At 38.6% G+C, this 25,535-nt stretch overlaps 1 protein-coding gene across 2 annotated transcripts in view; it reads left to right on the top strand.

Moving 5' to 3' along the window:
* The window catches only part of TSPAN32 (tetraspanin 32), a 52,500-nt gene that overhangs the window by 15,644 nt on the left and 11,321 nt on the right, over positions 1-25,535 (top strand). For both annotated transcript variants that reach the window (XM_070735629.1, XM_070735634.1), the window contains exons 4-7: positions 7,078-7,152; positions 9,973-10,074; positions 15,040-15,132; positions 19,185-19,268. In XM_070735629.1, coding sequence (XP_070591730.1) covers positions 7,078-7,152; positions 9,973-10,074; positions 15,040-15,132; positions 19,185-19,268 — 354 coding nt within the window. The remainder of the gene's footprint in view (positions 1-7,077; positions 7,153-9,972; positions 10,075-15,039; positions 15,133-19,184; positions 19,269-25,535) is intronic.

Below are 25,535 nucleotides of genomic sequence, written 5' to 3'. Positions count from 1 at the left end.
GGTCCCTGAGATAATCTGGTCCGGTGCCATGAAGGGCTTTATAGGTCATAACCAACACTTTGAATTGTTACCGGAAACTGATCGGCAACCAATGCAGACTGTGGAGTGTTGGTGTAACATGGGCATATTTGGGAAGTCCCATGATTGCTCTCGCAGCTGCATCCATTTATGTCACTGGAATAGTGATCATTTCTGAGTGTTGCAGATGACTCATTTGGCTCAGTCCAATTGCAAGTGAGTGGTACAAAACTGAGTGGGTGGCTGTATAAATGTGTTTAATAAATATAGTGATCAATGCTTTTGCGCAACGATACAATGAAAGCAGAACAAATGAAAGCAGGATTTTCCAAACAAAATCCAGTTAAAACTGGCAGAGTTTGGGGGACACAGCTGGTGAACTCCTAATGAGTTATACGTACAACAAGATTGTTTGAGGCCATGTCAGGCAGACTGTATATATATTTAAGATTAATAAATCATGTCCAGGACTGATGGATTGATGTTTTTACTTACTAACTTTATATCAATGTGCTTCCAAAAGACTCATGGCAATTCATAATAAAAATCAAAACATGTCGCTACAATTCAAATAAATCAACATAATTAATCAACGAATAAAGGCAAATATATAGATCCCAGGATTCAAGCTGGCTTGGACACCAGGGCCAAAGATCAATCTTCCAAGCTTTCAGACTCATGCTGTATCACTTCAAGCTTCAAAGAGAAATTCCCTGAAGATCGGCTCCAGCACAAGTCTGAAAGCTTGGAGGATCAAACCTCTGGTCCTAGTGATCAACCCAGACTGGATCCTGTGTAATTAATTAATTATTTGGATTTGTGAGCCGCCCCGAGTCTTCGGAGAGGGGCGGCATACAAATCCAAATAATAAATAAATAATAAATAAATAAATAATCAAACCCAATAAATGTACATATCAGTAATAAAATTAATATAAATAGGCATCCAATGACCAGAAGTCAGCAGCTGAAAGTGTTTCTGAGAATCCCTATTATCAAAGTCTTCCTGAAATTGAGTAGAAAAAGTGTTTTCTGGATTTTTGATAGGAGATTGTCCAAAGGATATTTGGGGGGGGGGGGGGGGGGGTTAAGCCTCATTTCTTACTTAGCTCCAGATCTTTAAAGGGAGGTGGAATAGAATAGAATTCTTTATTGGCCAAGTGTGATTAGACACACAAGGAATTTGTTTTGGTGCATATGCTCTCAGTGTACATAAAAGAAAAGATACATTTATCAAGAATCATGAGGTACAACACTTAATGATAGGGTATAAATAAGCAATTGGGAAACAATCAATATTAATATAAATCATAAAGCAAAAAGTTACAGTTATATAGTCATTAGTGGGAGGAAATGGGTGATAGGAATGATTAGAAAACTAATAGTAATAATAATGCAGCCTTAGTGAATAGTTTGACAGTGGTGAGACAATTATTGGTTTAGCAGAGTGACGGCATTCGGGGAAAAACTGTTCTTGTGTCTAGTTGTCTTGGTGTGCAGTGCTCTAGTCTATAGTGTTGTTTTGAGGGTAAGAGTTGAAACCTTTTATGTCCAGGATGTGAGGGTCAGTAAATATTTTCACGGCCCTCTTTTTGACTCATGCAGTATACAGGTCCTCAATGGAAGGCAGGTTGGTACTAATTGTTTTTCTGCCGTTTTGATTATCCTCCAATATGGTACCTGTAATATGTCTACCCAAGAATGTAATGAGTATTTATTCAGAAAAATTCCAAGTCAGATTTCCACATCACCATCTGATTTTATAGTTTAAATAAGGGAACTACAAATCGTAAATGTTTTCATTTTTTGTGATGCTTATGTTGCTAAAAAGGGGTTTTTTAAATGTATTCTGGCAATGTAATGCACGTCATTTTGTTGAATAATAGATTGCTTCATTTCTTTGATCTCACAATTCATGACTCCAGCTGGTTATCATGGAAATTTAAATCAGAATTTTTTTTAAAAAAAGCACCTCCTTTTTTTGCATGCCTGGCCTTGATTGTATAAATAAAATCTGGTCTGAACAAACTGGCCAAGTTCTGAAAAGGAGTTTTAAGAGCTTGGCAGTCTGCAGGATTTTGCTCTGTTGGGTTTCCTACATAGAGATAATAATTTCATATTTATTCAATTAACCGTCCTGCTTTTCCTTCAATCAATTCCACAATTTTGTTTATTTTTATTTTGCCAATCTATTATAGTACATCACAAGAAACTAAAGTGACTGCTTTTTTAATAGTTTATAGTTTAGTTTATAGTTTATTATATTTGTATGCCGCCCCTCTCCGAAGACTCGGGGCGGCTCACAGCATAACAGTAATACAATACATTAAAAATCTAATAATAAAAAATTAAATCCATTTAAGAAGGCAATAATAACATAATAAAACCCCTAACTATGCAGTCATACACATTCAACCTAATTTATCATACAGTAAGGCCAAAAACATAATAAAAAAGGGGGAAAGATGGTAATTATCCCCACTCCTGGCAACAAAAGTGGGTCTTCAGCATTTTACGGAAGGCGAGGAGGGTGGGGGCTATTCGAATCTCTGGAGGGAGTTGATTCCAGAGGGCTGGGGCCGCCACAGAGAAGGCTCTTCCCCTGGGTCCCACCAGCCAACATTGTTTGGTCGATGGGACCCGGAGAAGGCCAACTCTGTGAGACCTAATTGGCCGCTGGGATTCGTGCGGCAGGATATTTTAATTCATAAAATAATGACCTAAACCACTAAAATGGAGTCCTGTACAAAAACACTCAAATAAAAAATGAAGATTGTTCTGAGGAAGAAATATATAGGAAAGCACCTAGAAAGAACATGGTTGGAAATGATTTGTGGGCCAAAAATAACCGCTGCACTTCATTTAACTGAAAGCATTAGCTGATTAAAACCTGAACTTTTACTGTTACTTTGGTCATTTTGTTCAAATACATGAACCTCTAGAAAAAAAAACATTTTAAGGATTAAGAAAGTTCCAGAATTAGTTTTATCAGGCATATTTCCTAAAAATTGCAAAAAAGAAATCCAATATTTGATCATATGCATCTTGACTGTAGCAAGAATAACTTTTACACAACAGTGGAAATGTGAAGAAATTCCCAAAGAAGATCTGATTAAAAAACTTGCTGAATGCGCAGAGATGGATATGATGATGAGAAGGTTAAAAGGACAGGAAGAATTGGAATACTATAAAGAATGGCATAAAGTCTATGAATGGTTAGAAAAAAGAATATCATACAGAATTTAACAATATAATGTAATTGACCAGTTGATAAGTAATAATACAAATGTGTAAATAGTAAATAATATTAGAATTATAGAAAATTTTGGTAAGATGATAGGTTGTAAATGCTTAAGTATATTCAATGCTTAAGTATATTCAAGTATATTCAACTCCGGAAAACAATTTCTGATAAGAGGGGGCTATAAAGAACCCCTATATATGTTCTATGTTTCTTTGTTATTTTGTATTATCTTATCTTAAAAAAAACTTTAATAAAAATATTTTTAAAAAGAAAAAAACATTTTAAAAGTGATATGTGTCCTTCTAATCATATGTAGCTCATATGTAGCTTATGTTATCAGATTTCTATTTTCTTTAATGTATAAAAAATAGAAAGAAAGGGAGGGGGGAATGTGAAACGTTATGTAAAGTTTTGACTGTTAGACTGACACCAAGGAAGATCCAGATTCAAGTTCCTCTCCAGCCATGGAGGCATTCTGGGTGACTAAGCTAATCACTCTCTTTCACCCAACCTAACAAAAGAACAAGGGAAACCTCAGGCCAAAACTATGTTTGCTTCCAATATTCACTGCCTCACTCATTCACAGGCAGGAAGAAAAATCCATTTGTTCCTAGAGTAAAAATTATATCTCCATGTCTTCCAATTTAAATCAATTAAGTATGCTAGGTTTGAAATTAATTGAAGGAAATAGAAGAAATACTGTCTTTTATCAGTAAGTACTGTATTTTTTGGAGTATAAAATGCACCTTTTTACCCTACAAAAGAGGGTGAAAACATGGGTGTGTCTTATACAGTGAATGTAGTCCCATGGAGCCATCTCCACCCTTTGACCTCTGCCTCCCAGCAATTTACATCCTTGCAGCAAACAGAATAGAGCCTGTTAAGCCAAGCAATTCATTATCAGCTTCCCAACCCTCGGCTGATTTGAGGCTGCAGTCAGCCACTGCTAAACTGAAAAATGAAACTAGCTGCAAGGAGACAAATTGCTGGAAGACAGAGACAATTCTTGTATTTTCTGCTGAACTGAATGCAAAGGAGGTAAGTCAATAAATCTAAATGTCTGTAGCATGTTCAAACTATTACACTTATTTTTTTTAAAAAAACTGCTTAATAATGTTTTAGATAACAAGTTGAAGAGGGTTTTTTAACAGTGGTATTGCATTAAGTAGCAGAGAACTATAACTATACTTCCAGAAAGCCACACCAATTTTAACAGAATCGGTACAAGTATAGTCTGAAATGTAATAGTGTCTTGTTTTAGTACTAATATAAGACAGCTGAGTTAAACCCTGACTTACTATATTTTTTGGAGTATAAGATGCACCAGAGTATAAGGTGCCTTAGTTTTTGGTGAGGAAAATAGGGAAAAGAATCTGCTTACCAGACATTCATCTGGCTAGCATCCTTAGTCCGGTCAGTTTCAGGACATTATTTTATTCCCTGGTTGTTTGGAGAGAGTAACAATGAAAGAGCTTGCAAGCCAGTAAGAGCTGGGAATATTGTTAGAACCTGATTGGGACTAGAAAGAAAAATTCTGAGCAAGTAGAGCAATGGGGGAAAAAAACTGCAAAGACGTAGAGCTTGGAAAACATTATTCGCAGAGAATAACAGTGAAAGACCTTGAAAGCTGGTAAGAGCTGGGAACATTGTTAGCACCTGGTTAGGGCTGGAAATAAACATTTGGAGTAAGTTAGAGCAATGAAAAAAACCCTGCAAAGACTTAGGGCTTGGAAAATATTCTTAGCAGAGAGTAACAATAGAATAGAATTCTTTATTGGGCCAAGTGTGATTGGACACACAAGGAATTTGTCTTGGTACATATGCTCTCATATAAAAGCCTATAAGAGCTGGAAACATTGTTAGCACCTGGTTAGAGCTGGAAAGAAACATTTGGAGCAAGTAGAACAATACAAACCTACAAAGTGTTCTGTCTGGGTGCCCCCAGACTTCAACACCAACTGGAAAAAGCAGCCAGACACGCTGGTAAAAGCAAAAGCACTTTATAGTTTGAAAAATAAACACAGAGAAAAACCTGTTCTTCCCAACAGGCAGTCTATGAGACTTCACAGCAGAGTCCTGATGGCCAGACAATACAGCAGACTTCTTGCTGGCACACCCACCACTGTAGAGAATAAGACCCATACCTTTTCCCCCCAAGGTTTCAGTATTCAAAGTCACAAACCAGAATTCCAAGATGCCAAAGATCACAGCAAGGTCCCAGGACTCCCAAAGATAATACTCCACAAGCCAGGAAGGGTGGGTCTGCCTTTTCAGCCTTTCCAGAGAGCACCACACCCAAACCCAGCTGTTGCCTCTTTAGTGCTGAAAGTACCTGGCTAATTGTCCCCTTCGTTGTGTTGCTCTTCTCTGCCGGAGATCGATTATTGCTTGTGCATTTTCATCTAAGGAATCCAGGCTGCTTGCTGGGGAGAGTTCCCTCTCGGGGGACTCTGGCTGTCCTCCCTCTCCCTCAGCCTGAGATTCCTCCTCCCCATCTGCCTGAACCTCCTGTTCCTCATCCTCCCCCTCTGAGCAGGAAGCCGGCAGAGGATCAGCCGTTCCCTGAGGGGCCTCAGACGGAATCACAACACAAAGATAGGGTTTGGAAAACATTATTCAGAGAGAGTGAAAGAGCTTGCAAGTGTTACCCACTTGCAAGCTCTTTCACTCTCTCTGAATAATGTTTTCCAAACATTCTTAGCAGAGAGTAACAATGAAAGAGCTTTCAAGCTTAAGAGCTGGGAACATCATTAGTACCTGTTTAGGGCTGGAAAGAAACTTACTTGGAGCAAGTTAGAGTAATGAAAAAAACTCTGCAAAGACTTAGAGTTTGGAAAATATTATTCACAGACAGAGGCAATGAAAGAACCTGCAAGATAAGAGCTGGGAAGATCGTTAGCACCTAGTTAGGGCTGGGGGGAAAACTTCAGGGGAAAAAAGCTGTATTCAGAGTATAAGACGCACCTGAATTTTCAGCCTTTTTTAGGGAAGAAAAGGGTGCGTCTTATACTCCGAAAAATACAGTAGTCGTGTTTGGGGTAGATCTATTTAAATAATTGGGAGGAGTTAATGTGACTATATTTAAGAAACCTTTCTGGCATTAATATACTGCCATAATGTACATTTCTCCAATTCTTTGCTATTTCTATAGGTCAGGCACACATGCACAGAAATACACAGCAAACAGTGTATATCATATGTACTGTTTACTGTTTGCTTTGCGGCAAATTTCTGGGAGGCAGAGGCAGATTTCCCCCCCTTGTTTTCCTCCCCCAAAACTAAGGTGCATCTTATACCCTGAAAAGTACGGTATATTTTTGTTCTGTTATGGCTGTAAAAAACTGTTGGATCAGAGGGTCCTACCTTTACAAGGTGCTCAGCCTGTTAGGACTGAGCCAGGACCTTCCGGAGGAGATGGCTATTAAAGTACAAACCAAGCATGTTCAAATGAACTAAACTTTTATTAGAAAAAGTAGAAAAATAAAGTTTGTCTTAGGAGACATAAAATGAACGTCTACATTGCTAAATAATATAGATCGTAATGTCCGCTTAATTGCTCCTCTTCCTGGAAGAAGGAGGATGTGAGCAAAGCAGTTACATCATAGAGGAGGAGCTACATTATTAAACAGAGTTAACTATCTAACTACTGGATGTTTCTTAATGTCTTTGGAGGCTGTCAATCTACAGCGTGACAAAAACAACCTTTTTGTGTCTCAAAATTTGTATGTTAAAAGTATACATACACTAAACAAGGTACTTGAAGTAGCAATGGCAGCATTTACTAAGGAATTATTTTGATGTCTTTTTTTATTATAGTGTTTCTTCTGTTTTACTATGGTTTTCTGTGCTTCGGGAATGGCTACATATTGGACGGTCACCAAAAGTACTATGGTAAGTGAACGAAGAGAAAAGGTGTATAGTTAAATATTGCCCCACACATCAACTTCCAAAATTGTTTTGCACTTTCAGTTATATTAATTATCACAGTCTCATTCATGAAAACATAGAGCCATAAAACGTTTTGAACCTCTCAAGTGTCTTCAAGACCTTTTTGTTTGTTTCCAAGTCTTTGCAGAGAAGTCTGCAGACTTGATAATTATCCCATAGGAATATTTCACTGGAGCTTAGACGATAACTGTAAGGCTAATTTTCTGAATTATGCATGGCTTCAGTAGGATTGTATATAAATCATAGGAATGAAGAGAAAGTGCAGTTATATAGCAATTCTCCTCAGGTTTTTTATGCTGCTCCTGGTTTGGCTATTTGAGGGAGTACTGGTTACCACAGGAAAGGTTTTCTGAATTGTGAGACCAGGAGTGATAAGGATAACTAAAAATGTTTCTAAGATTTAGGGAGTGAAAAATCATACTTCTGTGGAAGTGTTTCTACATAGAAAGAGTTCTAGAATTGGAAAGCTTTGGAGCAAAGCCAGAAAGGACAGGAACTACAAGCAGTCCTTGACTTATGACCACAATTTAGTTCCAAATTTTTGTTGCTAAGCGAAACATTTTTAAAGTACATTTTGCCCCATTTTACGACTTTTCTTCCCACAGTTGTTAAGTGAATAAGACAGTTGTTAAGTGAATCCAGCTCCCTCGTTGACTTTGCTTGTTGCAAAAGGGGATCATATGACCCTGGGATCCTGCAACCGTCATAAATATGAATCAGTTGCCAATCGTCTGAATGTTGATCATGTGACCACGGGGATGCTTCAGTGGTCCTAAGTCTTAAAAAATGGTCTTGTCACTTTTTTCAAGCCTGTTGAATGACCACAATCATTAAATGAACTGTTGTAAATCACGGACTGCCTGTATATTACCCCTGATAAAGAATAGAACAGAACAGAACAGAATAGAATAGAATAGAATAGAATAGAATTTTTATTGGCCAAGTATGATTGGACACATAAGGAATTTGTCTTTCAAATGTACTTCAAGAAATAGCTGTGCTATCTGTGAGAATGGTTCAAGCCCATATATTTTTTAATCTAGGCTTTATCTAAGCTTATATCTGTCATTTCTTTGCACAAAATAACACCTGTGTAAAAGACCATTGCCTGAGTCTTCTCTTCAGCTACCCTCCTTTACAGATTCCTAAGCATATTCATACATAAATAACTGTCTTGTGTGAATTGGGTTATTACATTCAGTGGGATGAAGTAAGTACAGTTTACTCCTATTTCAAAGATTAGGCTTGGAAATGCAGTTGTAACTTTAGTAGGTAGCTCATTGACAAGCAACAGCATTGAATGAATGAAATATTCTCACTGAATACTTTGTTCTGTACAAAGTTGTATGTGCACAACAGCATGTGAAATTGATAGTCCATCAGTGTTGCTTCCTAAGTGGACAGTTTGATTTCACAGAAGTTTGATTCACTTGGAGTTATATTGTGTTGTTTAAGTGTTCCCTTTATTTATTTATTTTTTGGGCAGTGTATTTTATTGAATCTGAAAATATTTTTAAGTAAACCACTTTGTTACTTGTTTGAATGAAATGTGGTATATACCACACATAATTAAATATAATTTAAAAATCTGCAGAAAACAACTTACAAACCAAACTATTGAACATATGTGCACAGCATTTAGATATACATTTAAAAAGGTGCCCCGCCAGTCCTTTTGTAGGGATTCTTTACAATTCCTGCAAATAGAAAGAGAGCAGATAATGCAGTGATATGGTGAAGTGATAAACTAGGTGATAGAATCTTTACAGTGTTTTATCCATATGTTTTAATTGCTCAGTTCTGTGCAAGAAAAAGAATTGGCTTATTGCTATTGGTTTGTATACAGTATATACAATAAATATATACAGTAAAAATATATAGTAAAATAATAGCCTTCCCTATATTTTTTTAAACTCTTTTTGGAGTGATGTCACACACAGCTCCACAAAATGGTTTTGCTTTAAAACAAAAAAATGAATAAATCTCACTGAAGTCAATATTTATTTTAATGGTCCTTGGATTAGTCCTTTATTGGACCTTTCCTCAGTTTTAATGCACTTTTTATTGAATAATTTACAACCAATCAGCCAACCTCAACTAACATCAAGCTAATAAAATATTCTAAACTCCCCATATTCCAGTCTGTTTTAGCAAAATGTGCATATGCTTTTTTATTAGTTGCCTTCCTATATTTAAAAGGCAATAATATTGAAAATAAGCATTGTGTGGGTGATCACAAATAATACCCCCTCCAAAAAAAAATTCATCCTGCAGCCAGAATCGCAAGTTATATAATTGTCCCATATTCATTAAGTTTGAGAAAACAAACAAGGTATGAGTTGCCTAAAACAGAAATAAACTACAGCGAGATGCAAATAAGGCTGTGCAAACATCCTGTACACAAACTGAACCACCACTTTCATATTTATGTAGAATTTGAAATGGATATTGCTTAATGGAAAAAAGTTGGAAAGTATTTCAGAGAAGGGAGAGCAGGAAAAAGACAAAGCTGACAGCAGCAATGCTTCATGGCTAACAAGAAGTACAAAGAAGAAAAACCATAGAGAGATCAAGAGTAGGGTTGGATTTTCTACTCGTAAATTCAAGGGGCAAGATCAGAAGGCAGACAGATGAACTTCCTTAGATTCAAGTATGGTGTATCCAGTCCCCATGCACAAAACACATGCAAATACAAACCAACCACATTTTATTTTACCAAATTATTGACATTCACAAATTGTGATCGTAATGTCATCTATGTAGGTGGAAAATGCCATGATTGATGCATATGATATTGTTTATGAAGATGTGAGAAACAACATTTCCAGCACCAGAAGACAGGAGCTACATTCTATTCACAAGATGGTAAGTTGCTGGTGGATTTGGAATAGGTTAGTTTTGCCCCAGCTTAATTCATCTTTTACTCTTTCATCCCAGAACTGCCAGTTGGGATAGCCAATGGGCAAATTATCAGTGGCAGTTCAATGTAGGACTCCGGTTGAGGCATTTTGGACAAAACCAGTTTCAACAGCCATATCCAATATTTTTTAATAATATGGAACTAATCATTTATTTATTTATTTGCTTGCTTGCTTGCTTGCTTGCTTGCTTGCTTGCTTGCTTGCTTGCTTGCTTGCTTGCTTGCTTGCTTGCTTGCTTGCTTGCTTGCTTGCTTGCTTGCTTGCTTGCTTGCTTGCTTGCTTGCTTGCTTGCTTGCTTGCTTACTTACTTACTTACTTACTTACTTACTTACTTACTTACTTACTTACTTACTTACTTACTTAAGGATGAACTTCCTTGGATTACTTACTTATTTATTTATTAGATTTGTATGCTGCCCCTCTCCAAAGACTCGGGGCGGCTCACAGCAGCAATAAAACAATGTACAACAAATCTAATAATTTAAAAACACTAAACACCCCATTATTAAAAGCAAACATGCACACAAACATACCATGCATAAACTGTATAGGCCCGGGGGGGATGTCTCAATTCCCCCATGTCTGATGGCAGAGGTGGATTTTAAGGAGTTTATGAAAGGCAAGGAGGGTGGGGGCAGTTCTAATCTCTGGGGGGAACTGCTTCCAGAGGGTCGGGGCCGCCACAGAGAAGCTCTTCCCCTGGGTCCCACCAGATGACATTGTTTAGTCGACGGGACACAGAGAAGGCCAACTCTGTGGGACCTAACCGGTCGCTGGGATTCGTGCGGCAGAAGGTGGTCCTGGAAATATTCTGGTCTGATGCCATGAAGGGCTTTATAGGTCATAACCAAAACTTTGAATTGTGACCGGAAACTGATCGGCAACCAATGCAGACTGCGGAGTGTTGGTGTAATATGGGCATACCTAGGGAAGCCCATGATTGCTCTTGCAGCTGCATTCTGCACGATCTGAAGTTTCCGAACAGTTTTCAAATGTAGCCCCATGTAGAGAGCATTATAGTAGTGAAACCTCGAGGTGATGAGGGCATGAGTAACTGTGAGCAGTGAGCAGTGAGCAGTGGGAACAATCTGATGCAAGATAAGTGCATTTCTGCCACTGATTTAAATGGAGAAAGTTGAATTGTTTTCTGTAAGAGACTTGAAGAGACCTGAAAATATTAATTCCTTGGGGTTATTTCCCTTTATTTATTTCAGAGAATGGGGGGAAAGCCCCCAACCCCCCCCCCCATACAAATAAATATAAAATATAGTGTCATGTTTAAAAAGAAAACAGTCCAGAAGCTAGGGAGAATACCATACTATTCTTGGCACCGAAAGAAGGATTCTAGCATAGGTAAATCTCTATTTCAAAGTGATCAGCTTTGGCATAAACATGCCACTTTTTGTAATAGTGGCAAGTCTTTTAGCTCTTCTCAATGGCTTACTGTGGAAAATAGATTAGCAGCCAGAACAATAAGCAAACATCAATAATTCCACTGAACTGAAGAGATAACTATAGTTTGAATCCTACACAATTAATTCAAATTTATGTTGACCTTTGTCTGGTGCTTCCTTTGGAGCTGCTTTCACCTCTTTGAGCCTTGAGAAAAGAATTAATTTGCTTAGTCATCAACGCACTAATTCCTAATTTTCCCATACTGTTACATGTGCAGAATATTTCTACATGAGTAAAAAACTTACCCTACCAAGGAATCTACAATACAAGCTAATTAACAAAACAAAAGTGGAAGGAAGACGTAATATGCTGTAACTGAATGACATCTGCAACTCAGCATAGTAATTATGAATGAGAGGATAGCTAATGAATGAGGCATGAAAAATGGCAGTATTCTGAATAGAATAGAATAGAATAGAATTATTTATTGGCCAAGTGTGATTGGACACACATGGAATTTGTCTTGGTGCATATGCTCTCAATGTACATAAAAGAAAAAGATTTGTATTGTATGTCAAGAAACATAAGGTACAACACTTAATTAAAGTCTGGGGCTCTGGATACAAATAAGCAATAAAATCATACTAGGAAAGAATCAATGTAAATCGTAAGAATACAAGCAAGAAAGTTGCAGTCATACAGTCATAAATGGGAGGAGATGGGTGATGGAAAGATTAATAGTAGTGCAGACTTAGTGAATAATTTGATAGTGTTGAGGGAATTATTTGTTTAGCAGAGTGATGGCATTCAGGAAACAATTGCTCTTGCATCTAGTTGTTCTGGAGAGCAGTGCTCTATAGTGTTATTTTGAGGATAGGAGTTGAAACAGTTTATGTCCAGGATATGAGGGTTCTGTAAATGTTTTCACAGCTCACAGCAGAGGTGAGTTCCTCCTGGTTCGGACCGGCTCGCCTGAACTGGTAGCAAACAGCTGGTGACGTCACGATGATGTCAGAGAACTGGATAGGTCAGTGCTGGTCCATGGAGGCCACCACCATCTCTCATTTTTTTTTAAAAAAAATTCCTTTGAATTTTTTCCACGTTTTTTTCCCCCTTCAGAAGACAAGGTTCCAACACTGTGCACAAATGTATTTATTTATTTATTTTGTCCAATACACAATGAGGGTTTTAGTGGGTATATATCTATATACACATAGTAAAATACATGATGAAGGTTATAGAGGGGATACTCATAGTAAAATATATCTATGAAAGAATAGAAAAGAAGGTATAGGAATAGAACATATCAATGAAAGAACAGAAGAAGAGATATAGGAATAGAAGAAAGGTATAGGAGATATAGGAGAGCAATAGGACAGGGGACGGAAGGCACTCTAGTGCACTTGTACTTGCCCCATCTTGTTTTGGGCTTTTTAAAAAAAATTGATCATTTTTTGCTACTGCGCACGCATGCATGTGCCCACAAGGTGCAGCCACATGACATGGGAGAAAGTAAACCAGCAGTGAGATAAGTTAGAACCCATCCCTGTCCCACAGTATATATGAAAAATACTGCATGATAAAGAAAATAGTTGTGGGAGGAGAGTCATATACAAATCCTCTACAAAAGATGACTAAATGAAATATTTTCCTGTCAGATTGTTTTTAAAAAGTATCTAACAAGGGCTCTAAGAAATACCTGTTTCTGAAACTTAACAGTTCTGGTCTCCCTTCTGTACAAAATTCACTTTTTTTTAGAACTCAAAATCCATAGCTGTATTTTATGTGTAGGATTGCATGGTTATCATTGTACTCAAAAGTAACTGTGAATCCCAGATTCTGTTATGAACTTTGGCAACACATTGCTAAAACAGTGACAGATGCTTTTTTTATATGGTTAAAGAACTTACAAAATATAAATGGAGTTGGTTTCCAACCTTGCCAGGAACCTGAAAATATAATTTTATTATGGCCTTTCTCTGCTGTCTTTAATCACTGTGAAATCTGGGAACAATCAGAAAATTATCACGTGTCTGCTCAGAATCCTACTAAATAACAGAAATGCAGCCCTGAACTATAAATAAGATAAATCTCGTTCTCTTCTTGAGTGAAAAGTGAAAGCAGCTTTACTGAATTAAATAAATTAAAAATTAAAAGGTTACATTAAATAATCATAATGACCCAAATACAGTTAATCTGTTTCTATGTATGAGAGATCAGAAGTCTTACCAGGCCTGTCTGTGTGTGGAGGTATAGCATGTTCCACAATACAGAAGTTCTATCTTCTGGGCTCCACCAGAATACATTGTTTAATCGAAGAATTCTTCAGCACTTAGCCTTGTCAGATCTTATAGAGGTTCTGCAAATAACCTTGCCCTGTGGCATGAAAGGCTTTGAAAATGAACTCAGTACCTTGGTTATCTGTATTATGGGACTCTATGGAACAACATATATCCATGGGTGAAATTCAATTTTTTTCCCTACCGGTTCTGTGGGCGTGGCTTGGTGGTCATGGCAGGGGAAAGATACTGCAAAATCTCCATTCCCTCCCCACTCTTGGGGGAAGGATTCTGCAAAATCTCCATTTCCTCCCCACTCTTGGGGAGAGGATATTGCAAAATCTCCATTCCCTCCCCACTCTTGGGGAGAGGATATTGCAAAATCTCCATTCCCACCGCACTCTGGGTCTAGCCAGAGGTGATTTTTGCTGGTTCTCCAAACTTTTCAAAATTTTCCTCTACCGGTTCTCCAGAACCTGTCAGAACCTGCTGAATTTCATCCTTGCATATATCTCAGGTATAGATTGTCTAAATTGCTGGGTTTTTATCAGGTTTTATCCGTTGGCATTGGGTCAGAAGTAAAGTGAATCCATTTGAGAAGTTTACATGTGTGGGTATATGTTAAATCAGAGGCTGGAGGTCGAGGAAAGGGTTAACAGCTCTTTATTTAGTAATCAGGAACATTAAAAGTGACCAGCTCGCAGGCAGGTAGTGACTTGGAGGAAAAGTGGCCGAAGCAGCACCTTTTATACTTTTGTTACCAGCGCAGGGGATTGGTGACAATGTTTCAGGCTTCGTGCCGAGGCTTCTTATTGGTCGCGCCTATGGGTTTCTTATTGGTCGCGCCTGCGGCTTCTTATTGGCTGCACCTGATCCAATCAGCAATCACATTTGTTTAAACAATTTGCAAACATAACAGTATATAAGAGGTGCCTTGGGTTCAGTGTGTTTTAATTAATATTGTGTGAATTTGAGGTTTTTAATTTGATATTAGCAGTCCAGAATCATATGAGAAATAGCCAATCATGCAAATTAGGTAAATAAATAAATAATTTCATGAGTAATCAATTGGGACCAAGTATATACCAACCCCAAGAAGGAACAAATCAGAATAACTTAAAAGAATAACAAAAAAGAAATAAAATCCAAAGTGGGCAGATCTCTTCTCAAAAGCTTGTAATAACTCCAATCTACTCTATGACTAAATAAATAACACGTTTAACATTCTATTTTAGTTTCTATGTTGTGGGAAGAGGTCGCCCTTTGGAGAAAGAAACAGCATAGAAGATGAAATGTGTACTTCAGAAATTCTGGAAATAGAAGAGGAGGTAAGAGAACACTTGACTGTGAGGCCATTCCTTTGTTTTTCAGGCATCCAGCGGTGAAATCTACTTTTCCTACCGGTTTGGAAGCACGCATCACCGTCATGCATGCCTTTTCACACTCTGCACACACGCAGAACCCATTGCGCATACACAAAGAGTTAAAAATTAAAAATGATGACACCCGGGCAGGTGGGCGCAGCCTCACGCTGTTGCTGCTACCAGTTATGCAAACCACCGGCGGCCACCATTACTGGTACATCCGGACCAGGCTGATCCTTTCCCTACAGTATGGGAGTATCATCAGAATCCCTCTACTCTACTGTTTGGCCCATGTTCTGCTATTAAGCAAGCTTCTGAGCAGCTCTCATGAGGTTAGAATACAGATAAATGGTCAAAGCAATGGAAACTGCAGTTTAATGTTTCCAAATGTAAAATAATGCACTTGGGGAAAAGGAATCCTCAATCTGAGTATTGCATTGGCAGTTGTGTGTTAGCAAAAACTTCAGAAGAAAAGGATTTAGGGGTAGTGATTTCTGACAGTCTCAAAATGGGTGAGCAGTGTGGTTGGGCGGTAGGAAAAGTAAGTAGGATGCTTGGCTGCATAGCTAGAGGTATAACAAGCAGGAAGAGGGAGATTGTGATCCCCTTATATAGAGCGCTGGTGAGACCACATTTGGAATATTGTGTTCAGTTCTGGAGACCTCACCTACAAAAAGATATTGACAAAATTGAACGGATCCAAAGACGGGCTACAAGAATGGTGGAAGGTCTTAAGCATAAAACGCATCAGGAAAGACTTAATGAACTCAATCTGTATAGTCTGGAGGACAGAAGGAAAAGGGGGGGGGACATGATCGAAACCTTTAAATTTGTTAAAGGGTTAAATAAGGTTCAGGAGGGAAGTGTTTTTAATAGGAAAGTGAACACAAGAACAAGGGGACACAATCTGAATTTAGTTGGGGGGAAGATCAAAGGCAACATGAGAAAATATTATTTTACTGAAAGAATAGTAGATCCTTGGAACAAACTTCCAGCAGACGTGGTTGGTAAATCCACAGTAATTGAATTTAAACATGCCTGGGATAAACATATATCCATTGTAAGATAAAATACAGGAAATAGTATAAGGGCAGACTAGATGGACCATGAGGTCTTTTTCTGCCATCAGTCTTCTATGTTTCTATGTGATAAAAATTGTCACTTTCTCTGTACACAGTTCCAAAAAATATAGACCTGTGAACGGCATTATAGAAAAAAAATGGCATTCTTGCACTTTTGAAGCATATAATGCTTGGATGTGCAAATGATCTTGCAGCCCTAGGGTGCAGGACTTAAAATTATTGCTTTCATGGTACCATGGTAGGAAGGTTGATTGTACATTATCATCACTAGAGGCTGAATTATCAATTTGTTTTACTGTTCTCCGAGAAGGCTTATTTATAGGAATTTAAGAAACAAACAAACCTTGGATGCTTTATTAATCCTATTGGAAAGGAACAACTGAAAATGAAGAAAATGTAAACTATGTCAGTTTTGTCTCCATTAGAACAAAAGTAGGATTTCCTCTGTTCCAGTGTTCACACTGACGTTTTATTTAAAACGTGAATAAAATTGAATCAGATTCCAGTAATTTGTGGTCTTGCTTCCAGACCTTACACATATTTAGTCAGAGAATAAGGACATTGTACTCTGTAGAATCTCTCTTCCTGTTTTGTGAGCTTAGAGAAGCCCTGAGAGAAAGAAAGAACTTGCTTTGCAAACCGCAAAGTGACTCTGCAATCCAACTGCTTTCAGCAGTTAATTAAAAAGATGCAGCAGTGAGAAAACACAGGGCCATTACAAATGAATTATGAGGGCATCTGGATCTTCCATAATACTCAGTGGTTGAGCCAGAGAGAGATTGTACTGAAAAAGCTTTTGAAAGAACGTTTATTTGTTCTTCTCTACTGAGAGGAGATTTGTGGGAAGAATATGCTAGAAGTTTCTCTCCCCTGCCTTTTGTTTTGGTTTCACTATTGCTGGATCTGGATCGGTGTGTGTGTGTGTTTCAAACTTGCCTTCCTTACCTGTTCGCATTGTGTTGGAAGTGTGCATTTTGCTTCCTATGTCACATCGAGGAAATGACCCTATGCGCGTGCCCATAAGCCTTTGCACATGCGCAGAGGGTTCTTTGCCAGCTGCTTTCAAGGAGCGATGACCTGACATTGCTGCCGGTTCAATGAGCAGGAGCAAATTTCCACCACCAGTTCAGGCAAGCTGGTCCGAACTGGCACCAATCTAGACGTGCTACTATTCTTGTTATATCTGCTTCCTACTTATGGATAATTGTAGCTCAAAGATGCAACATGCTGATTTGTTCATGAAAAAGATATGTACCCTCTTAGGTTATGATGTGTCTGAGTCACCATGAGCAAATACATTTAATAATAAGACTAATAATGTTATCCTGTAAGCCAAAATGAGATACAGTATCATATTTAATGATTATCCATTGCAAAAGTATATTGCACTTCCTGTTTTACCCTCTTCCTGTTCAGCAGAGCAAGCTATACAACCTGGTTTCATTTTTTTTTTTAGCTTCCTAGCCTGGAACAGAGATAGAAAGCTCAAACTATAGTAAGATGACATCATGATTAATTCTGACAGGCCTTTCTAGTGCAGGAAGGTGTTTGAGGCAATGCAAAAACATTTATTACCGCACAGGATCTTTCACCTAAATTAAGTGAAACTTCATTTTTATCCTGAAGATCATTTGTATCCTAAATTGTGGAATTTAAAATGCAAATGTAGCGAACTATACAAATATAATATGAACATTATAGACCAGTGATAGCCTGTTCCAAATGTTGGTTTTTTTAAAAAAAATAAATGAACATATTTTTGGCTGGAGTCTGCTAATTAGTTATCTCTGCTGCTCCCTGTTTGTTGTTTTTTTAAATTTATTTTATCTGATAGGTTGTCAAGTAACGAAATCTCTGGGCCTGCCCACACAAAAGATTTAAAAACTAATTATTTACTTCTAATATTTTCTTAGCAATTGGATCTTTTTTAAAAGTTCAAGAAATCATAAAGAAGCCTGTTCAGTGAGATAGCTAATTAATGTCTTAACCACTGGCCAGAGTCCAAGCAGGTATCCTTCCCTGGAACTTACGCAAGGTTGGCAGAAAGCCCAGAGCTCATTAGCAAAATAAGAGAAGTCAAATTTTAATATCACAAGTGGAGCAAGAATGTCAGAGAGAGAAAGAGAGAGAAAGAGAGAGAAAGGAACAAAACCATTCTGGAATGGAACAACATTGACTTCCGCATTGAAGCGTCACATGGCTAAGCCTTAAATAGTCTAAGGGTGTGGCCAATTGGTCTGTAGCTCTATTCATGAAGAGGCCTCATTTTGCTTAGTCACTCCTGCCTTCTAGCAGCCCTGCATGCCCTAGCATCAAGAAGAAGCTCCTCCTCTTCTCCTGAGTCACTCATATGCACCTTGGGAGGTACAGAAGGCCCTGGTTGGCTTTCAACCTCTGACACTACCTCCAACCTCCTCACTATCAGATTCGGGTGCCAGGTGCACATGCCTATGGTACCACGCCACAATCATCTCTCAATCCTTGGGATCCGCGAACAGCTGTGCACGGGACACAGACAGGCCATATCAGAGTTCTACTTAAGAACATAATTTCCAATTTGTAACAGACAGGCAACACATCATGCTAAATGTTAAGCTTACAATAAAATCTAAATTCTACCTTAATTTCAAGCATAGATCAGAATTGAAATGAGCATCATAGTGCATGAAATGGAGTGGAAAGTCTATCTTCAAATCACCTCACTATCCAGACAAAAATCTTTCTTTCCGCACCACAATGTAGCAATAAAGCTTAGGGACAAAAATTAACCTGAATCCTAATTAACAAGAATGTGACTGAGAATATAAGCAGGGAATGTAATGTAGAACCGAAACCTATCAATAAGGGCTGACTAGAACTGTAAATTCCAATGTGTTTCAATAAGAGTATATTCCCATGTGAGTGGTTATTAAGTCTATTTTTTCCAAACTGCAGGACTGTCTCCAAGAAATCAAATACTTCTTGAAAAAACATATGGACATTGTCTCTATACTGATGACCATCACAATTTTCTTCATGGTAACTCTTTGTTTTCCATCTCCCCCCCCCCATTCATTTATTTATTTATTTGTCAATACAAATAGCAGGTATTGATATAAACATATACAGTATAAGCAAAGTAGGTACAGGTAAATTATAGAATAGAACAGTAAGACAGGAACAGTAGGCAGAATGGTGTGCTTATGCACACCCCTTACATATCTCTTAGGAAATGGGGTGAGGCCAACTGTAGACAGTCTAAGGTTAAAGTTTTAGGGTTTGGGGAAGAAACCACAGAGTCAGGTAGTGAATTCCAGGCATTGATCACTCTGTTCGATGGCAAAAATGTCTCCACTTTTGTGAAAACACGGGCAAAAACGGACTTTTTTCTCAAAAATGGGTGTGGTTTTGCCTTCTAATGACCCCATCTAGCATGACTGGAGGAGGAGTTCTGGGAGTTGAAGTCCACTATTCTTAAATCTGTCAAGTTTGAAGACCCCCTGGGTTAGGGGTTAGGGGTGCAAGGATCTTCAAACCTGGCAAGTTTAAGACTTGTGGACTTCAACTCCTATTCCTGAGCTAGCAAGACTGGAGGAGGAATTTTGGGAGTTGAAGTCCACTAGTCTTAAAGCTGTCAAGTTTGAAGTTTGTAAAAGTGTCCATAGTTGTAAAAAGTATTCTGCTACAGTGGTATTTTGTTTGTTTGTTTGTACTAGCAAATAAATCTATCTTTAGACATTTCTCTGATCCCTATCACTGAATCACTGTCCCAGATCTATCAGAAATGTTTCCATATTGATCTTCCTGATCTTTCAGAGGCTTCATAGTAAGATCTACACCATCATTTTAAACCAAAATGTGATTGATTTAATTTTGGCTTAGCACTAAATTTAGCCCAGAAGTCTGCCTTGTGAACCAAAGTTTATGGCTTAATGTTATGTGTGAAACCAACCAATTAATGACCAATTAGAACTCCATAATATTAACTTGTAGTAATTAAGTTACTAATAAAAGTATCATTCAGCCAAGATTTTAGATTATGTTATTTTTTTTTCACTGAGAAATATAACTCCTTGCTTTTTAATGGTCCATTTATTACTCCACTGCATTTATAAATACAAATCTATATAATTAGACCTGCATAAATTTGCATAGAGGTAAACATTTTTCTTTTATAAAATAATATCTGCTTGGTTTTTTTATATAAACAAGTATGAATCAACATTTTAAAACTTGCCTTATTTTCTGCACATGTAAGGGTGTGCAAACACCCTGCTTTCTAATTGTTAATGGTTTCTTTTAAGTTAATGAACTAAAAACAGCATTAGGTTGTCCAGTAACTAAATATGGCATATTAAGTGATCAATAAGTTCTTTTAATGGATTAATTTAATCAATCAGCTGAGAAGCATTGCTGCTCCATGCACCTGTAGGCAAAATGAAACCTCGGAAAATTCAGTGGGATTTGAGTTAGATTTGTATTGAATTTGACTGCAAATCTTATATGTAAATATTGTATGCATACATTATATCATATTTCTCCCTAATATATTGGGATATAAATCCTTTCTAATTCTCAGCCTGATGTAGATATTTCTTTCCCATATCAAAACAAGCTCAGGCCTTGTAATTCTGCATTGGCTGCCAATCAATTTCTGGTCACAATTCAAAGTGTTAGATATGACCTACAAAGCCCTACATGGCATCGGACCAGAATACATCCGCTCCGAGACCGCCTTCTGTGGCACAAATCCCAGTGGCCAATTAGGTCCCACAGAGTTGGCCTTCTCCGGGTCCCATTGACTAAACAATGTCATCTGGTGGGACCCAGGGGAAGAGCTTTCTCTGTGGCGGCCCTGGCCCTCTGGAACCAACTCCCCCCAGAGATTAGGACTGCCCCCACCCTCCTCACCTTTCGTAAGTTATTAAAAACTCATCTTTGTCGCCAGGCATGGGGAAACTAACACATACCCCAATTGTCAAGGCTGGTGTATGGCTTGATTGTTTGTGTGATTATTTTATTTTATTATAAAGGTTTTAAATTGCATTTTACAATTGGATTTGTACACTGTTTATGTTGTTGTGAGCCGCCCCGAGTCCTCGGAGAGGGACGGCATACAAATCTGATTATTAATAATAATAATAATAATAATAATAATAATAATAATAATTATTATTATTATTATTATTATTATTATTATTATTATTATTATTATTATTATTATTATTATTATGGATCTACATGGGGCTATCCTTGAAGAGCGTTTGGAGACTTCAGCTGGTACAAACTGCAGCAGCACATGCAATAACGGGTGTACAAAGGTACGCCTGCATTACTCCAACTTTACGTGAGCTGCATTGGTTATCAGTCAATCTCTAGACACAATTCAAGGTGTTGGTTATTACCTTTAAAGCCCTAAATGGCTCAGACTGTCTACAGGACCACTTCCTGCCTCACACCACGCTGCCCACAGAGTTGGCCTTCTCCGGGTCCTGTCTGCCAAACAATGTGGTGGCCCCGAAACTTTGGAATCAACTGCCCCCCGAGATCCGCACTATCTCCACCCTACTGGTCATCCAGAAAGCCATTAAAACCTGGCTTTTCCGGCAGGCCTGAAACTAGGAATGACTATATGTATGCATGGACTTTTTTAGGGATTTTTTTTTGAAAAAAAGTTTATTGAATTTTTTAAAAAGAAAGAAGGGAGGAAAGGGGGAAAGGAAAAAATATACAGAAAAAGAACACAAAACATATAATGGAATAACATAAAGAACTATACATAGTAAAGTAGGGTAGTAAACAATGCATAAGAAAGTAGCATCTCTATTCAAAGTTGAGCTTATGCAAATATAACAACATCACTTCAAATCGGATACATATACGAATTCAAAAATGGGTTGGGTTAAGTAATTGTAGTAAGGCATAAAAAGGTACTGAGAGATGTATAAGGAGGTGAAGTTTGAATAGGGGAGAGAGGGGAAGACCTGCGAGACAGCAGGCAGTTTTGAATTGACGACTTTTGAGTTGTGTCGTATGGTAGGTGTATATGATGAAAAGGAAGGAGTAAGTTTATTTATTATTTATTTATTTATTTATTTATTTATTATTTAAATTTGTATGCCGCCCCTCTCCGAAGACTCGGGGCGGCTCACAGCAAGATAGAACAAATCATAAATAATCCAAATAACTTTAAAATATTTAAAGATTTAAAAAAGACCCCATATACTAACAGACATACACACAAACATACCATGTATAAATTAAACATGCCCAGGGGGAGATGTTTCAGTTCCCCCATGCCTGACGGCAAAGGTGGGTTTTAAGGAGTTTACGGAAGGCAGGAAGAGTAGGGGCAGTTCTAATCTCTGGGGGGAGTTGGTTCCAGAGAGTCGGTGCCGCCACAGAGAAGGCTCTTCCCCTGGGGCCCGCCAACCGACATTGTTTAGTTGATGGGACCCGGAGAAGGCCCACTCTGTGGGACCTAATCGGTCGCTGGGATTCGTGCGGCAGGAGGCGGTCTCGGAGATATTCTGGTCCAGTGCCATGAAGGGCTTTAAAGGTCATAACCAACACTTTGAATTGTGACCGGAAATTGATCGGCAGCCAATGCAGACTGCTGAGTGATGGTGAAACATGGGCATACCTAGGTAAGCCCATGACTGCTCTCGCAGCTGCATTCTGCACGATCTGAAGTTTCCGAACACTTTTCAAAGGTAGCCCCATGTAGAGAGCATTACAGTAGTCGAACCTCGAGGTGATGAGGGCATGAGTGACTGTGAGCAATGAGTCCCGGTCCAGATAGGGCCGCAACTGGTGCACCAGGCGAACCTGGGCAAACGCTCCCCTCACCACAGCTGAAAGATGGTTCTCTAATGTGAGCTGTGGATCGAGGAGGACGCCCAAGTTGTGGACTCTCTCTGAGTGGGTCAATAATTCCCCCCCCCCAGGGTAATGGACGGACAGATGGGATTGTCCTTGGGAGGCAAAACCCACAGCCACTCCGTCTTATCCGGGTTGAGTTTGAGTCTGTTGACACCCATCCAGGCCCCAACAGCCTCCAGGCACCAGCACATCACTTCCACTGCTTCGTTGACTGGACATGGGGTGGAGATGTAAAGCTGGGTATCATCAGTGTATTGATGATACCTCACCCCATGTCCTTGGATGATCTCACCCAGCGGCTTCATGTAGATATTAAATAGCAGGGGAGAGAGGACCGACCCCCTGAGGCACCCCACAAGGGAGAGACCTCGGAGCCGACCTCTGACCCCCCACTAACACCGACTTATAAGTGTTTGCAGGAATAGATAGTTGATTAGTAATAACGGATCAATATCAATAGGATTGAGTTCAGACAGTCTATGAAACCAATGTCTATTTAGAGATTTAAAGTGTATTAAATTTTGTAATTACAACGTGGTCTGTTGTGAGATGGGAACGTGCGTTTGAGTAGTTCCTTTTTTCTTGTTAGTAGTTGTTTCATATTGTTTTGTTGGTTAACCATCGGTACCACTTCTCCCAAGCCTTGTAGAGGATTTTTTTAGGGTATTATATATTTTATCAGATTGTTGCTATTGTTGTTGTATTTTATTGTTTCCTTATTTATTTATTCATTCATTCATTCATTCATTCATTCATTCATTCTCCGAGGGCAGCATACAATAATATAATATATTATATTATATAATATAATATATTTCTTAATATAAAGTCCACTGTATTTAGTGCTTTGCATCCCCCCACACCACCCACCGAAATCATGACAATTGGATCAAAGTCATTGTGTCACATATTCTATTTTCCATCTGATTTAAGATTAATAGCATGACAGAAAGTAGATATATGGAGATAATTGCATTATCTGCTTCTGCTTTATCCTGTTGTGTTGCTCCCTTCTCTCTTAGACTTTTATTGCATTTTATTATTGGTTTCTTTAATTGCTGGAAGCTGCATTAGGATATAAAAGAAATGGATTTCTGAGAAACTGCTTTGAGGAGAAAGAAGGGATAGCAGTGTAAGAATTAAGATGAAAGATTACAACATTTCCTAATTATGTTTTAAGAACATAAAGTATTGATCCTCTCCTTTGGAAAGAACATTTGCCTTCTTCCTTGCATTAATCTTTCCATCTTTCGTGGAATTATTGAGGGCGTAACAAGGCTTTGCAAGTCACTCCTTTTTGCTAACGTTATGCAATGTCAACTTATTGATCATAATTTTTTCTATTCATAATGACTACCTCTTCCCACTGGAATGGCCTCTCGAGCTCAGAGCTAGTCAGCAGGTGTTATTTGAAGCTGGTTTGAATAACAGTAGTTGGTTCTCCAATTGTTTAGATTAGAAGCATTCTAGAAAACAACCATTTAACAATCTTTAAGAAAGTCAAGGCTCAGGAATAAAAGTACAGTGATACCTTATCTTACGAACTTACTTGGTTCAGGGAGGAGATTCGTAAGGTGAAAAGTTTGTAAGACGAAACAATGTTTCCTATAGGAAACAATGGAAAACCGATTAATCCGTGCAAGCCCCTCCCTCAAAAAATCGCAAAAATGGGCGCTCCAATGGGCACCGCCGCCCGGCTGTCACCTTCCGAAACAGCTGGGCACGCTGGCCAGGAAGGACGTCTCTGTGACATCAAAGCTCCATCCCTGGAATTCCCTATTGGGATTTCCCACCTCCGTTTGAGCCTCCTGACCGGCCAACAGCTCCACGGCTCTTCTGGGAAGGTGACAGCTGGGCAGCGGCGCTTCACGGTGGTCTACCGAACCTGAACCCCAAACCCAAACTTTTGCCGAACTTCCAGGTTCGGTGTTCGGGAGAACGCCGAGAAGCCCCCTGGCTGTTTTGGAAGGTGACAGCAGGGGGGCAGCACTTCTCGGCGGTCTCCTGAATCTGAACGCCATTGCAATGGAAGTCCGGAGGCGGAGCATCCCAGCGGCAGGTTCGTAAGGCAAAAATAGTTCGTAAGAAGAGGCAAAAAATTTCCAAACCCTGGGTTCGTATCTCGAAAAGTTTGTATGACGAATGGTTCATATCACAAGGTACTACTGTACCACAAAAAAACTGGTTGGGGGGGAATGGGGGGACTCCTGAGAAGCTCAGTCTACAGATAGACAATGCTGGGCCTAAAGCTTTCAATGTAACAATCTTAACCCAGAGATTCTGAAAACACTTAAAGCAGCAGGGCAATTGAGTATTAGGCTAGAAATACAGGCATATAGCAGGGAACACTTAAAAAACAAAATATAACTCCAAGTAAATCAAACTTCTGTGAAATCAAACTGTCCACTTAGGAAGCAACACTGA

The sequence above is a fragment of the Erythrolamprus reginae genome, chromosome 1 (genome assembly GCF_031021105.1).
Source record: "Erythrolamprus reginae isolate rEryReg1 chromosome 1, rEryReg1.hap1, whole genome shotgun sequence".
NCBI lineage: Eukaryota > Metazoa > Chordata > Lepidosauria > Squamata > Dipsadidae > Erythrolamprus > Erythrolamprus reginae.
The sequence above is the reverse complement of the archived record's forward strand: the minus strand, read 5'-3'. Positions and strand labels throughout refer to the sequence as shown.